Genomic DNA, 16586 nt, shown 5'->3' on the forward strand with positions numbered 1-16586 from the left:
CAAGAAGTTGAACCAGTTTCTACTGTACTCCCATCAACAGTGGATGAAGGGGAATTCCCTGGTGGTCCAGTAGTTAAAATGGGCTTCCCAGGTGGCTCAGTGGTAAAGAACCCACCTACCAACGCAAGAGACACAGGTTTGATCCTGGGAAGATCAGCCCACCCCTGTGTTCTTGCCTAGAGAATCCCATGGACAGAGGCAGCTGGTGGGCTGCCGTCCATGGGGTCGCAGAGAGTTGGACATGACTTAGCGACTAGAGCAACAACGGGCAACCAGTAGTTAGGTCTCCACAGCCGGTGCCTCAGGGCGTGGCCACAATAACAGTGCATGAGGTGGCCTGTCTCCCCACTCCTCTGCAAATGTGGACATGCACCACCTTAGTAATGGTAAGCAGTCTGAACTATTTCAGTTGTTTTAATATGCATTTCCTTACTTATGAGGGAGGTTGACCATCTTTGAAATGATTAATCAGTCTTTTCCTTTCTAGCTTTCTAGGTAATTTTCCCTCTTAAATACTTTATACAGATTGCTGCTGTTCTTTTCCATTTGTACTTCTTTTGAGACACTATATCTGGGCTACTGATTATTTCAGTTACAGTTTTCTGGGATTCTATTCCTTTTCTGATAATATAGTATAAGAACATAACAAATGGATTTTTAGTTCCCATTAAAGATGTGTGGGCATTGTCTGAATGATCTCATAAGACAGAGAGCATCTCTTACTGTGAGTCAGTAAGAGTCACAGTGAATAAGTTCATTCATTACAAAGTAATTCTTTCTATTGTTTCTCTACAAATGACTTCTAATTTTACCTTACCTCTTATCTCCAAATTCCAAAGGCACCATACTACCGTCCCTATGAATGTCCTGAGCCATGCTGGGGGAATTCTTTTCTGTTTAGCCTTTGTGGTTAGAATTTTATGTATCTAAATACTTAATGAACGTTTATTGGCTTGTGATTAAACTTGATAAATAAACAAAAGTGAAAAAAAATTCTTTGAGGAAATAGTTGTCTTTTGCTGTTTTTCTCTCCTTTTATTCTCCTCTGAATTAAAATGGAAGTACTTCTGTTTTTACTTGTGATACTGAGGAGGCTGATTTCTTTGCAGCAAAGGTCAGTGACCTTGTGGCAGGTGCCTACAAGACGATAAAAGCAAAGCTGCCCCTGACATTGAGGAGTATGTCCTTGTACCTGTCCAACAAGGACACTGAGTTCATCCTGTTTAAACCAGTCAGGGTAAGTTTCATGATGATCTGTGTGAACATTGGCTGGTCTCTTCAAGTGTTCTTGCTTTGTCTAGCATTTTCCTCTTCCTGTAAATATTTGTAAATGTTTGAAAGACTTACAAAGCTTGCATCTGTCTGATTCTGCCCGCCCTTCCCCACCCAGCCCTCATTTTATCTTAATTTTTTATGGTTACCTATGGCCCAAAGGTAATTTCTGCCAAAAAGTAGAAATTAGTAAATGAGTAAATAAGTAATCAGACCTTTGTGTGAGATGTGGCCCCACACTTGAGAGAACAGCATCTCGGGAACTGTGCCCATTTCACTGGTGAGTAGTGGAAATAAATGGCTTGCAGCAACCCCCAGGGGATTAAACGCCAGAGCAGATTTAGTACTCACTGCTTCCAGCTCTGTGTTGAGCTTACATCTTTACCCAAGGCATTGGTTGGTTTTTAAAGTACAATTTATGTGTCTGGGAACTTCATTATCTTTTGTGGAAGAAATTGGTGCTGAAAACTCTTACTCTCTGGAGGGGACAAGGCTGGCAAGAGTTTAGTTTTTTCCAGGAAATACTATCTGATAAGTCTTACTAGTCAGGTTGTGCTGGCATGTGAAATATTAAGTGCCAGTTACATGTCTTTGGTAATCCCCTGGAAGATACGTCTCCTCCACTTGTTTTGGCAAATAGTAGTATTTAACTTCCTTGGTTCTTCATGTTTAAGGAGGCTGAATCTGTTTTCAGTGACTTATATAATACGATTGCCTTTTCTTCTTTCTAAGAATAATATTCAGCAAGTCTTCCAGAAGTTCCACGTCTTGTTAAAGGAAGAGTTTAGCCCTGAAGATGTTCAAATCATTGCTTGTCCTTCTATGGAACAGGTAGGTAATCTGTGTTACTTTTATAACCTTTTAGTTATTTTACTTCAGTAGATAGTATCTTTTGAGTTACCATATTTTGTTGTAATTTTTAAAATTGTACATTATTCTGATGATCAAGATTTCAAGCCTTGAATTGCTTTCTCACGTTTGGTGATGGTGTTCAGATTTTCAATTGCTGCTTTTTTGTTTTTTGGCCACACTTTGTGGCACATGGGGTCTTAGTTCCCCCACCAGGTATCAGACCTGGCCCCTTGGTGTGGAAGCATGGAGTCTTAACCCCTGGACCGCCAGGGAAGTCCCCTCAGTTGCTTTTTAATGCTTTCTGTAGTTGAAAGTTGCTATGTTTAAGATAAACTCTTTGTGGAAGACTCAAATAGTGGTATTTAGGTTGCTGCATAGTTTTGTTTGCAGTATGTATGATAAGAGGCCCATGTTTCAAAGATGTTAGAAAGATATCCTCTTTTTCTCTTCTTCCTAAATTAAAAAAAACTGAATAGAGAGCTCAGCCTGTGTTGACTGTCATCATTTATTCCGTTCTGTCAGCAAACTTTCATTGAGTAGGAGTAGACTGGCGCCACAGAGGATGCTTTGTCTCTGGTTTTAAGAATTGTTGAGGAGTTTAGTATGTGGTGAGGACTAGAGAGGAGAGCAGTAAGGTTGGTGAGCGTCTGATTTGCGTTGAACCTGCAGGGGGAGACTGGAGGCGGTGAGTGTGGTCAGTCTTTGAGGAGTTTTACTGTGCGGAGAGAGAAGAGATGGGGTGGTAACTGGAGGAGAAGTGGGGCCATTTTTAAATTGAGGTATAATTCATATACCATAAAATTCATCTTTTTAATTCAGAGTTTTTGGTATATCCACTAAGTCCTGGAACCATCACCATGGTCTAATTTCAGAGCATCTTCATCCCATCCCAAAGAAAGCCCTGTCCTTTAGCAGATTCTTCATTCTCCCCTCGTCTTCTAATCCACTTTTGTCTCTATGATTTGCCGAGTCTGGATAGTGCATTAAATGCAATCATGCATTTCATGGCGTTTGAAGACTGGCTTCTTTCTCTTAGCATCATGTTTTCAAGGCTCATCTATGCTGGAGCTTGCATCAGAACTTCATTCTTACGGCTGTATGAGTTTCTTATTTTTCAAAGATAAGGTGTCTCTGTAGTTCTTGCATACAATCAGGATGCTTTTTTATAGGTCATTTGAAGTAATTGGGGAGTGGCTGTAGTGGTTGCTGTGGAACACGGCAGACGAGGAGCAGGAGGCGCTGAGGGAAAGAGAGTGAGAAGGCGGGAGGAACCGGGTCATAGGTCCTGGTTGAGGCAGGATTACTGGAGGGGGAGGACGAGAGGGAAGATGAGCTGGAAGATAGTTGTGGGGTCGCAGTGTGAGCTGTGACAGTGGGATCGTGGAGCGGCTGCAGAGAGCGGTAACACGGAGCTGGCAGGTGCCCACGGCCTGAGGAGCTGACGAGGTTGGTGAAAGAAGAGGGCATTAGCGGAAAGGAGCCGTGCAACTGAGAGGCCTCCACCCTGGAAGGTTAGCTGTCAGGGTGTTGAAATCACTAAGAATTCTCACAGGAGTAGTTTTAGAAAAAAATGATAGCGTTCTGAGACCTGCAAAAAGTGCATGGCCAGGTTGCAGCCGAGGAGTGGTTGGTGGAGGAGTGACGCATGGCCTGGTCTGAAAACCAGAGCTGTGGAGGGTGGCGGGAGAGGGAAGGAGAATGGCCCGGGAATGGCAGTGGGGGGCAGGGGGACTCTGGTCCCACCTCCAGGCCCAGTGATCATGGGCAAGTGGGAGAGAAACAGCCATCACCTGCGAAGGCGGCGGCGGAGGCGTGTCCTGGCGCCGGTGGGTGCCGGGCTGCTGGTCAGAGGGCTGGCTGTGAGGTGGGGAGGAGCCCAGCGGGGTGACTCAGGGGCCTGGGCTGCCTCTGGTGGGCGACACGAACGTGGGTAAAGGTGTGAGGGGAGGAGGGTCTGGCCAGAACACGGAGAGCTCCTGGGTTCCCACCTGACTCCTGCCCGTGAGGAATGTGCTTTAGTGTGTGTGCGTGTGTCTGTGACTTCCACGTTTTGTCGTGGTCACTCACACTGTGCAACTCAGTTGCTTTGATTTTCTTCTCTCTTCTGTTGATGAACCACTGAACTGTTTTCATGACGACGAACCAATGGGTTGCAACCAGTAGTTTGAAAAACACTAAGAGAATCCATCCTCCTCTCTGTTCCTTGATCCTCTGTCAGAACCGTTACATTTTCTAGATAATAATAACAACTGGTATTAGTGACTGCTGACGACCCTGTGTGCAAGACAGCAAAAGAGACACAGATGAAAAGAACAGACTTTTAGACTCTGTGGGAGAAGGAGAGGGTGGGATGATTTGAGAGAATGGCATTGAAACATACATATTACCATATGTAAAATAGATGACCAGTGCAAGTTCGATGCATGAAGCAGGACTCTCAGAGCCGGGGCTCTGGGACCACCCAGAGGGATAGGGTAGGGAGGGAGGTGGGAGGGGGGTTCAGGATGGGGAGACACATGTGCACCCATGGGTGATTCATGTCAGTGAATGGCAAAAACCACCACAATATTGTGATTAGCCTCCAATTAAATAAATTAATTTTTTTAAAGGAAAGGACAATTATAGTTGCCAATAGATCTCATAAATTGCAATGTGCATACTTAATAGTAAATAAAATGCAAAAAAACCCCAAAAACAAACCCAAAAAACCCTTGCCTTTAGAAGGACGCACTGCCAGGCTCAGTCAGCCACAGGTCTCCCCGGGGCCAGGGTGGCAGAGCTCAGGCTGCATCCCTGCTGGTGACAGTGGTGACTTCTCTGGTTTCCCTGGGCCGGCTCTGTGTCATGCCCTCCTTTAAAGAGGGGGCAGGGGGCTCCCGAATCTGCCGGGCCTGTTCTTGTGCAATGAAGAATCATTGAAAGAATTCCTAGCATACAGCTCTCTGCACAGCACACTCTGCGTAGAGAAAGATGAAGTTGGTTATTTACAGGGGTTCCCAACTAGTGCCTGATGATCTGAGGTGGAAGTGATGTAATAATAATACAAATAAAGTGCACAATAAATATAATTCAAACGAATCATCCCCAAACTGTCCCCATCCCCAGTCCATGGAAAAATTGTCTTCCATGAAATCGGTCCCTGGTGCCAAGAAGTTTGGGGACCTCTGAAAGCTGTTTCTGTTTTTTGTCAGTGTTGGTGTCTAGCTATTTTCTGTCTTCCTCATCAGATTCTGAATGAGTTAAGGGTCCAGGTTCGGCAGTGCCTCCTTATAGGACCCCACGATGCGCAGTGCCCCTGGGGCTGCTCCGGGAGTCAGACCATCACGGGTCCAGGTTCTACTTTACAGCCGAGCTTATTGGTCTCTTAAAAATTTTAGACTTGCCCTGTTGTTCTGGTTGTGAGAATCTCAACACCTTTTCTTGAGTACGGTATTGCACAGCGGAACTAACACAGCCTTTCTTCTTGCTTTTCAGCTGAACCTCCTACTGTCAGTTTCTAAATAACTCGGCCCGTCGGGCTGTGCGTATAGATGGCCAGCTGGCAGGAATGGGCTGCCGGGTCCGGAGGCCTGCAGGACACCGGGGAATTGGACAATGGACGTCCCAACCACACGGCCGCCGCTCAGGGCTGACCACAGAATGAAATGGAAGCAAAGTGTGCACTGATTTGTGTTTCCCTTTTAAAAACATCAACATGCCAAAGATAAGTGATATAGTCTATGAGCGCTGATAACTGCCTCACTTAAACGGTCACAAGCAGTGTAAGTTTTTAAGAGGAAAAACTTATGGAGGGCACACGGGGAAATGGTTCTTAAGAAAAATGCAGTGAAAATAGATTATAATAAATGCCGCAAAGAGCTTTACGGAAATACAGCTAATTAGGAAACTTCTAAGAGTAGGGTTTGTTAGAGTGAGAAACACTTCAGTCCTTTTAACACTGAGCATTCCACAGTGACTATTTTTTTTTTACTTCCAGAAATGTTATTTCTACACTCTATTTGTAATGTTTCTCCTCTCACTTTGAAGTTTAGTTTGGAGTAGATTGGCTGCTTCTGAGAACACGTCCTGCTTTCCTGGGCATTCAGGGTATTCTGCGTGTTTGATGTGAGGTAGTTTCAAGATACAGGGCCTCATGTAAGGTCCCAGAGTGTGTACTCTGTGAATGGCTTCGGTACAGAGCATTCGGAAGCAGGCGGGGGCTGCAGCCTTCTCGTGGTGGGTGCGTGCGTGTCTTTAATGAGAATCTCACGGTACAGTAGGCAGTGTTGGTGAGGGGGAGGTACCAATTAGGGGTCTTCAGGCTGGCACACTGAGGAGGCAGGAAGCCCAGTGAATAGCGGGTCGCATGCATGATGTGAGGGTTACCAGCTTTCTGCACATTGCCTTCCATTTCCATAGTTCTTTGAAAAGCAAGCACTTTGATGTCCGGGACATTCACAGCGGCTGTGCCGCGAGCCGGCAGCCTGCGACTGCGACAGCAGAATGCAGTTTGCTCACAGACTGTGAAGACCGCCTGTCCCTCGAAACGGACTGCCTGATATCAGGGGTCATCAAATTAATTACGCACATCTCTTGCGTTTTCCTACAAATACCTGTTTCCTGATTGAATTGGTTTTGCCTCTGATGTTACAGTAAATGTCACCTGCTTTTTGGTTCACAATGAATTTTGAGTTACTCAGACACTAGTTTAGAGATAGAACGCTAACAAGGGCTCTGGAATGTAGCTAGCAGACCTCATTCTTTGAGACTAGTATTTTTCATTCACTTCAAGTAGACTCCCACCGCGTGTGGATAGTTTACATACCCTGATGTCTGTCATTTTAAAAGGTCACTTGCTTTTCACCTCAGTGTAACTTGGTGATGGATGTTGCTTGATAGACCTTAATACTCTGTATATTTTGGGAAGGTAGAAGGTAAAGAGGGGCCATATTCATTCTTTGATAGGAAATGAATGAATTAGGAAGATTCTTTTCACTTCTACTATTTTAAATATGTGTTTAATGAAATAAACTGTAAAATATCCAGTTTTGTATATTATATGTACATTTGATTTTTAAATAGCCTTTCCAAAGAAATGAGGGCATGATTATTGTACAGTACTGTGACTGATTTCATTTGATGTACAGAGCAGAGTGTGTTCTTAAGGATAAAAATATTTGATGGCACTCATTCTTGTGCTTTGAAGCTTTTATTTCTGAAACACTCAAATACCTTACTGAGTAGGTAATAGTGATCCACCCTGTTTGCTAAATGACTATTTGTTTAAATCTGTACAGTTTAAAGTGTTCACTTATACAAAGAGTGTACATACTTTCAAATAATTAATTTAAAATGCTTTATATTATTTGGCTAGAAATTGCTGTTTTTAATAAATGTGAATTTTTTCAGAAATAAAGATTTTTGCTTCCTACTTTGTCCTCATGAGTCTGTGTGTGGATCCTTTTAAAGGCTTTTTTTAACGAAGATTTTTACTGTTGATTCACATGCGGCTGTGGGAAGTCATACAGACCGGGCCTGTGCACCTGGACCAGACTTCTCCCAGTGGGCCATCTTGCAGAACGGTAACACGCATCACAGGCCGCGTGCTGATGTGGTACTCTCCACCAGTGTTACTCCCATTTCCCCCATTTTGCTTGTACTGTGTGGGTTCTTTTGGCAAGATGATGATTGTGGAAAGACATTTTTGAAACATTTAATGCTTCATTAGTTGAAAGATAATTTTCTTCATTTGCAAAACTGCCAATTTCCAGAGTACCATCAGCACATATAGTTGTGTTGAAATTTAGCATTATTAAAGTCACAATAAAAACGAGTCTTCTATTTTTACAACACTGTATCTAAATTCTTTTCTGCTGTTAACAAGGAGCAAAGAATAGTCAGCCTTAATTTTTAAAAACTGGCCATTTGTCAAAGGAACCTGCGGGCCCTGGTGGAGGGAAGGCTGCTCCTCGGGAAACGGGAGCTTCACTGCTTCCTCTCAGGAGCACTTTTCTTCGGCGGTGGCTCCTCCGCCAGCTTGTCTGTCTGCTCCTCCTCAGCCCCTTGGGAAGGAGGCAGCTGCTGGGAACTTGGTAGAGGGGCATCTGTTACATAGTCACCCAGTAAATACATATTTGGGATTTTAAAAAACCTTTTTCCCAGTTATCAAAATATGTTCACCATCAGACATTTCTACAGTGTTTGAACTTTAACATAAAATGTGAAAGTTTCGTAAATGAAACTTGAAAGGTAAACTGCTGTTAAATGTTTGCATATTGCTTCCAGATTTTTTCTATGTATATTCTAAATAATTTTTCATATCATATTGGGCTCTTTCACACTTTTTTAATCAGGTGAGTTTTACTTTTTTATTTTGGTTGTGCTGTGTGGCTTGCAGAATCTTAGTTCCCTGAATAAGGATTGCACCTGGGCCCTGGCAGTGAAAGTGCCTAACAGCTGAACCACCAGGGAATTCCAGTCAGGTAAGTTTTAATTATCAGTTATCAGTGGTGTTTGTTATTGTTCATTCACTAAGTCGTGTCCAACTCTTTGCAACCCCAGGAACTGCAGCGTGCCAGGCTTCTCTGTCCACCATCTCCCAGAGCTTGCTCAAGCTCACATCCATTGAGTCGGTGATGCCATCCAACCATCTCATCCTCTGTTGTCCCCTTCTCCTCTTGCCCTCAGTGTTCACAGATAGGCATGGTCTCATCTCAGTGTTTACAGATAAGATCCCTGGGTTGGGAAGATCCCCTGGAGAAGGGAAAGGCTACCCACTCCAGTATTCTGGCCTGGAGAATCCCATGGATTGTATAGTCTGTGAGGTCAGGTTGCAAAGAGTCAGACGTGAGTGGCCGACTTTCACATTCATTTGCTGAACTATTTGAAAGTAAGTTGCAGGTATCATGACATTTTACCGCTAAATACTTAAGCATCCATCTCCAAACAGTAGGCACATTCTCCTACATGACTCTAATACCATTATCACACTTTAAAAAATGAGTAATATCTACTATGTAGTCCATATTTCACTTTCCTCAATTGTTACCCAAAATGTTTCATAGCTTTTTCTTACCCAAATGCTTACATGTTACTTGGTTGTTACGTCTCTTTAGCCTCTTTTAATGTAGAAACTCTTAAGGTTTCTGTTTGCTTGTTTTCATGGCACTGGCATTGACTTTTTTTAAAAAATAAATATATCACAAGAGTTGGACACGACTTAGTGACTAAACCACCACCAGGTTAGTTATAGAATGGACCAGAGTCAGGATGTCTGCGTTTCCTCATTGCTTAATTCAGAATACCCAACCGTTGCAGAATACATTCTCAAGTATGTGGGACATTTGCCAAGACAGACATGTGCTGGGGCATAAAACAACAAAACAGAAATCCCAAACATTATCTATAACAGTAGTTCTCAATCAGATGACCCCTGCCCCTGCCACCAGGAACACATTAGGCAACATCTAAAGACGTTTTTGGTTGTCATGACTAGTGTGTACGTGTGCAAGGGGTAGAGGTTTTACTGGTTTCTATTAATAGCTGGAGAAGCAACTAGTACGGCCAAATATTTTATAATGCATAGGCCAGCCTCCTGCAACGCATAGTTATCCAGTTCACAATGTGGAGAGCGGTGGGGTTGCAGAACCCTGTGATGTACACAGCAACCCCCAATCTCCAGCACTGGCTGTTCCCTCACCTGTCTTCATGCCGGCACACGGTGTCTTCTGCTAGTTTGGCTACTGTGCCTTCTGCACTGCAGGTGGTAAGCCGCTCTGTCGTGTTGGCAGCTGCGTATCCGGCGCCTGGAACAGAACCTGCAGTAGGTGCTCAGTAAGGACCGGTTGAAAGAATCCCCGTGGACCCAAGTCACACAGCCTTCCCTTCCCCGTCCCGTTCCTCCCAAGTGCTGCCTGTCCTCTGCCCCTCCTTCCCACCTCCTCTAGTTCCTCCCGTCCTCTATTTACAATGCCATTGCCCTGAGGCAAGACCCTCATTTTCAATATTCCTTGCTGGGAATATTGTATTTTTACTCCAAGAACCTAGGCTTACTAACGCTCTCCTTCCCCTTTGCGAACAACTCCTGACGGCACGCAGGCAGTTCAGACCCCTGCGCATCTATGTGTCACAGCCCCATCTCCTTACTGCTCATCCTCTGTGTCCATCAGCGTCCTGGAGTATAAGCATCAGAAGGCGTCATGTCTAACTGGAGCAGGAAAGGGCTCTACTGGAAGGAAATGGGGGTGTGGGGGACAGACCAGAAGCGGGAGGACCAGAGGAATGGGAAGAGGAAGCTTTACAGATGCAGAGGTTTTGTCTTCATTTCCAAAGCAGGAAGCGTTGGTCCACTGCCTTGGCAGTGTCCTGGCCTTGGCGTGACTGCGGCTGTTTCCATCTCGGCCAAGCTGACTGTGTGTGTATGTGTCTGTGTGTGATTCTCCCTGCTTCATTAATGCTGGAGCGGGGAGAAGGAAGATCCTCTGTGTCAGTATCCATGGAGTGCCTCTCCCCTCCAAATCCACCCGCTTTGGGCCCTGCTTTGAGATTCTGGAGCTGGGCCCTGAGAACACTTGTCTACCGCCAGCAGGTGCAGAGGGAGGCTCTGTAGCGTGCTGATGTACCGCAAGGAGCAGGGGAAGGGGCTCTCTCTGTTTCTGGCGTCGGTCTTTCCTCCTACACCGCCCTGGCAGTGGTGTGGGGCGGGGGTGGGGGGGTCAGTGGCACTTGCTATCTGGTGAGTTTTCCTGCTATCCAAGCAGCAAGTGTCTGTGAACCAGTTTGTTCTTGCAGATGTAGTTGGCTAAGATACTGTAAAGAGGCGGGTCCCTCATCCAGTATGACTGGGGTCCTTAGCAAACACTTACTTGGCCACGTTGGCTCTTTGTTGCAGCACTGGGGCCCTCCAGTTGTGGCTAGCAGGCTTATTAGTTGCTCCTTGGCATGTGGGATCTTAGTTCCCAGACCAGGGGTCGAATCCACATCCTGTGCGTTGCAAGGCCGATTCTTAACCTGTGGACCACCAGGGAAGTCCCTGGAAAGGGGGAATTTGATCCAGAGGCCCGCACACAGGGAGAATGCCGTAGGAAGACTGCCAGAGACAAAGGAACTCCTAGAAGCTGGGAGCTGGGCCGGGGCCACATTCTTTCCACACCCTTGATCTTGGACTTCCGACTTCCAGAAATGTTGTGTAAGCCACCCAGCGTGTGGTCCTTTGTTACAGCAGCTCTAGCAGACTAACACAGAGAGTGGGGCTGGGTTTTTCTAGTTCACTGTCACTTGGCTGCTTTCACTACATCCTTCATCTGTGAGGGGACTCACTTTTCCTTATGAAGTAGTCCCTGGCTGCTGGGTTATTCTGTCTGGTCCATGATAACACTCACACAGACCAATAGCCGCAAGAGAAGTTGGAAATGCAAAAAAATCTCTGTGAAATATTGCATCTATGTAAGTGCTGGCAACAAGATAGTTTAATGGCTAAAGTTTTTTTAATATTTGTTATTCATTTATTTGGCTGTTCTGGGTCTTAGTTGCAGCATGTGGGACCCAGTTCCCAGACCAGGGACTGAACCCAGGAACCCCAGAGTTGGGAGCTCGGAGTCCTAGCCGCTGGACCACCGAGGAAGTCCCTGAAGATTTTGAAGAAATATTTCTTTATCTGTTTGGCTCTGCTGGGTCTTAGTTGTGGTGCACGGGATCTTTAGTAGTAGCGTGTGGGATCTTGTTCTCTGACCAGAGATAGAACCCGGGTGCCCTGCATTGGGAATGCAAAGTCTCAGCCACTGGACCACTAGGGAAGTCAGAATATTTTAAAACAGGGAGCCTGCCAAACCCAATGCCTCTTCGAGGCCACCTGTTGACAATCTCTGCATTAATGGGGTGAGTCACGCTTTTAGGCTTCTTGGGAGGAGCAGGACCAGGAGGAGGCACTGGCTGATGATCCTAAGCGCTCACAGCTGGGAAGCCCCACGCTGAGCACTTCCCCAGCGCCATCTGTTCTCATCCTCTAGCTGCGAGCTGTGTTCTGTGGTTGCCCTCCTGTTACGGAGGAGGGAATGGAGTCCCAGGGGGGCTCCCTGCCTCAGCCGAGGTCTCACAGCTGGCATGTGGCCGTGCCAAGACCCCCACCAGGGCCGTCGGCTTCCAGGGCACGTGTGGGAGAAACGTCGGGGCTCTGAGACGTGGGCAGGCTTGGAGGATTTATGTGCTGCTGAGACTCGACCCCGGAGCTTCCGTCTCCAGCACCTGGTAAGAGAAGGGGCCCCTGCCCACACCCAGCAAAGGTGTAAACCAACAAGCTCCCTAAATGTGGAGGTGGGCCTGTGACGCCTCGCTCCCCACAGCGGTCACTGGCCCCACTCGTGGCTCACCACCCGGCAACAAGTAACTGTAGTTCTAGCTGATGATGCCACGTGCCAGTAAGATGTGTGAGTCAGAGGGGAAGTGACCGCATTGGGCCCGCTGCTACCGGCCTGACCACCCTGGACCCACCCCAGGCGGTTGTCGGGGTTTGGAGTGAGGATGGGACTTTGGTGAGGATTTGGCGGCAGGAGAGCCCAGCTGCAAAAGTAGGGTTTGTGTGTCTGTTCACAGCAGGGATTGGCTAGTTGCTAGGCTGAGACAGGAAGAAGGGGTTTCCCACCCTCTTTTGGTTCAGGCTGCCGTTGGGGTCATTCTGGAAAGTCTGCAGTGTCTCAGGGACATAGAAAAGGCATGCTGTCCGGGACCACCCAGCTCCTGAACCCCCCTTTTCTAGGAACTACCCCCTCCCCATGCTCCCATAAACTAGGAGCTATGGTTACAAGACGTAACCCCGCCCTCCCTACCACACTGGCTTGAACCAAGAGTGACCTAATCAAGCCAGGCCAATCAGAGACCACTGGAGTCTGAGAAAGATCAGGAGACAAAGCCACACGAACTGAGATGACTAGAAAACGCGTCTTTGGAATAAGACGAGCGTCGGTGAGCTGACAGTGACAGTCCTGGCTCCGGAGGCCTCCCACACACCAGTCCTTTCTGGACCGGAGGCCCACTGCACCTTCCACCCAGATCACATGTTTCCCATTCTGCTTTACCTACTCAAGTTGGTGACTGTTACTGGGGACCAAAAGGGGCCCAGAGATTGAAGGGACTTTGATTGTGGGTCCTTTTGGGCTTCTGGTTGGCCCCCAGTTGGGGGACTGGCTGCAGGCTGGTGCTGCTTTACTGAGTGAGTGTCCCTCTGCCTTGGCAGGGGCGGAAGAGGGGTGTTTGTGAGGCTACTGTTTCTAGACCCATTTTACAGGTGAGGAAACTGAGGCAGGAAACTACATGCCCAAGGTCACATAGTCAACAATGGGTGGAGCTAGGCTTTGAGATAGTCTGTGTCCTGAGTCAACCCAAGGACTAGAAAGAACTTCTGCATTCAAATAACCAATAGAAGCAAGCAGGACAGGTGTTGACATGTATTCTCTGAAACAATTTGCTTCTGATACCCTCAGGGCACATGCTTAAGTCTTTTCTGTGCCCAGCCACAGATGTTGTCAGCCCCGTCTCTGCCCCCCACCCCCCAGAACTCTCCCCACCAAACCAAGGAGCTGTGATAGGTACCAAATTACAAACCAGCTGTCATGAGATATAGCCTAGGGCTTCGGGGGTTTCCTTGGGGGTTTCCTTGGGGCTTCTGACAACTCCACCTCCCCCAGACATTCAGCACCTGCCAAAGCCCCTCTGGGACAAGAGGGTGACGGCTTGAGCTTGGTGGGGGCGACCTCCTGCTCAGACCGGTGTTGGCTTGTTGGCAAGATCTTGACGCAACGTATGAAGCTTTCCAAGTCGGGGATGGTCAGTAGCCTCAGGATCCCGCTCATTTTCCCTAGAAGGACATGGATCTTCCGAGCCGTGGGACTGACTTCCATCTCCAGGATCGGTTTCTTTTTCATTTTGCTCAGCACCTCCAGGGTAATGTACTGGGGGAATTCACAGAAGGCTGGGTGAGGATTAATGTTGCCCGGACACTACGTGCCCCCCACGGCAGGGCTGGGACCCTGTGGGCAGAGTCTTCCTGGACCCTTACAGGACGGAGTCTCTCCAGGGCAAACCTGAGCGCCCAGTGCTGCCACCAGTGACCTTTCTGCTGCTTCCCCGAGACACTTGGCCCATGCCTCCGGACACACGGGCTACGGTGATTGGGCTGAGACCACATGCCAACCTGACCCCAAACCAAAGGCTGTGCCCTCCTGGGGGCGTCTGGCTGCTCCCCACGGGCTCCCTAGCACAGCAGGAGACTGAGCCCCGCCACCACCAGGGGGGCCAGTGTCTGCCTGTGATCCCCCCTCCATCTGGGGCTCCCTGGGGCCTGTCCAGGTCTTCCTGGGATGAGGATGTCAAGTCTCCTCAGCTCTGAATCTCAGGGTGTTCGGATGTTAGCTGATTGCCTCTCTTTTGTTTACGCTTATTTTTAATGAGAAGATAGTCGCTTTACAGTGTCGTGTTGGTTTCTGCCATGCAACGAGAATCGGCCGTCAGTGTCCCCTCCCTCTTGAACTTCCCAACCCTCTAGGAAATGATTGCCTTTGTACATGGTCACACGCTGTCCGTGAAGCTGGCCTCGTTTCCCGAGGGGCTGGGCTGGGGCAGAACATAGCCCGGACTTCGGGGCGGGGACCGCCCCCAGCCCGCGGGGCCCAGGAGCCCGTGGGGACCACCTCCAGCCCGCGGGGCCCAGGAGCGGGCGGCTCTCCGCCTGGCAGACGAGGTGGGGAGTTGGGACCAAACCTTGAACTTGGTGCCCAGGTTTAAGCAAACGCGCTTCTCGCGGTGGGTGAAGTGGAAGATGATCTTGTCCTGGCTCTTGATTTGTACCTCGACGTACCGGTTGATTTTCAAGGAGATGGGCTGGACGGGGGGCGCGTGCACGTGCAGGCTGAGATCCCACCAGTTCCAGGCCTTCTGGGACTCGTCTTTGGCGAAGTAGTAGCCCAGGTTTTGGCTCAGGCTCAACCTAGACCAAGAAGGCATCCGGCAGCGTGGCGCTGGGCCCGGGGGAGGAGCGGGTGGGGGCACGGCCTCCCCCAGCAAGGCGGGCCCGCCCTCCCCCGCCCCCGGAACCCAGGCTGGGCGCCGCCCTTCAGCCCTGGCCTGTCCAGTTCGGTCTCCTCCTGTGCCCCTGGCCCCTCACTCCCAGTCGCTCCTTGAAAGGACTGAAGTCCGGCTCATGTGTGCTTTTGCCCTCCTCAAGGCTTTGCCATGCTGTTGGCCCTCCCTGGAGAAAGTGTTCCTTCCAGCCTGTGTGGTACAATGGGTTCTAAGTCTCGGCTTAAATGTCACCTCCTCCGAGAAGCCCTTCTTGACCAGCCCCTCTGGGTCCCAGTATGACAATTCAGCCTTAGTTAGGTTCCTTCATATAATTTACTGATACATATTAATTCTCATTATTTGCTGTAATTAGATTCCATAAAGTTGCCTCAAACACGGAGTTAGCAAATAGTAAGCCATTGCTCCCCAGGGAAAGAGATGTGTGTATATACATGATGGGGGCTTCCCAGGTGGCTTGGTGGTAAAGAACCCGCCTGCCAATGCAGAAGACGCAGCAGGCGCGGGTTCGATCCCTGGGTCGGGAAGATCCCCTGGAGGAGGAAATGGCAACCCACGCCAGTATTCTTGCGTGGAGAATCCCACGGACAGAAGGAGCCTCGCGGGCTACAGTTCATGAGGTCGTAAAAGAGTCAGACGTGACTGGGCAAGCGCCGCAGCAGCACAGACACGTGGATACGCTCACACCCTAGAAACACCGCATCCTGGTTCCCACCAGCCCCAGGGCTGGACTTCCCAGCACCACCTGCCTTTCCCCTCCCGGTACCATCCTCTGTTTCCCGTGTTAAGAGCAGCATCAAGAAAGCAGAGCAGCTGGGAACGTGCGCAGCAGGCAACTCAGATTCTGCCCCGTGCAAGTTTGTGACTCGATGTGCCGTGTACACAGGCTTCCTTCCCCTGGGAGCAGCGGCTCGGCGTTTGCTAGTTCATGTCCTGGAGACTTGACAGAGCTGAACTATCTTGAACAATGAGAATCGGCCATCCTTGCTTCTCATCCGTCCTTCCCACTAATATGGAAACCTAACTGGAAGTTCAGGGTGCAGGGCCCCCATCCGTGTGGCTCCTGGGCGGATGCTGCCCCGCACGGCGCCTGGTGCCCATGTAGCCGCCCTGGGCGAGTGTGGACTGGTGGGTTCCTCTCTCTCCCAGTCCGGGCCCTGCTCTCCTGCGAGCGTCCTCTCCTGGCATTTCAAACCCATCATGTATCCTCCTGCCCCGGCTTCTGCTCTTCACATCCCACCAGGTCTGTCCTGAGAACCGGTGCAGAAGCTTTTCTCAGGAACAGAACACAGAAGGGGACAGAATCTGAGCCCTGGGCTAGTCAGGAGAAGGCAGGCTTTGGGGGAGCCTGGGTCCCTCAGATCACCTGCCAGGTGTTGTCCGAGCTGTCCAGGGACTTTACGTTCGGCTCA

At 48.7% G+C, this 16586-nt stretch overlaps 3 protein-coding genes across 4 annotated transcripts in view; 2 read left to right on the plus strand and 1 right to left on the minus strand.

Annotated features, from left to right (window-relative positions):
- The window catches only part of COG3 (component of oligomeric golgi complex 3), a 60114-nt gene extending 52569 nt beyond the window's left edge, over positions 1–7545 (plus strand). For both annotated transcript variants that reach the window (XM_043477676.1, XM_043477677.1), the window contains 3 exons: positions 1110–1237; positions 2005–2103; positions 5599–7545. In XM_043477676.1, the coding sequence (XP_043333611.1) occupies positions 1110–1237; positions 2005–2103; positions 5599–5628 (257 nt within the window). In that variant the 3' untranslated portion in view covers positions 5629–7545. The remainder of the gene's footprint in view (positions 1–1109; positions 1238–2004; positions 2104–5598) is intronic.
- A 4498-nt stretch (positions 7546–12043) lies between these two features.
- CBY2 (chibby family member 2) overlaps positions 12044–16586 on the plus strand; it is a 127624-nt gene continuing 123081 nt past the window's right edge. The window contains exon 1 of the mRNA XM_043478015.1: positions 12044–12348. Within this exon, the coding sequence (XP_043333950.1) occupies positions 12205–12348 (144 nt within the window). The 5' untranslated portion in view covers positions 12044–12204. The remainder of the gene's footprint in view (positions 12349–16586) is intronic.
- The window catches only part of ERICH6B (glutamate rich 6B), a 50014-nt gene continuing 47082 nt past the window's right edge, over positions 13655–16586 (minus strand). Inside the window, exons 8-9 of the mRNA XM_043478379.1 lie at positions 14857–15082; positions 13655–14048 (exon numbers count right to left, since the gene is read on the minus strand). Coding sequence (XP_043334314.1) covers positions 13722–14048; positions 14857–15082 — 553 coding nt within the window. The 3' untranslated portion in view covers positions 13655–13721. The remainder of the gene's footprint in view (positions 14049–14856; positions 15083–16586) is intronic.

Source organism: Cervus canadensis, chromosome 9 (assembly GCF_019320065.1).
Source record: "Cervus canadensis isolate Bull #8, Minnesota chromosome 9, ASM1932006v1, whole genome shotgun sequence".
In the NCBI taxonomy this organism is placed as follows: domain Eukaryota; kingdom Metazoa; phylum Chordata; class Mammalia; order Artiodactyla; family Cervidae; genus Cervus; species Cervus canadensis.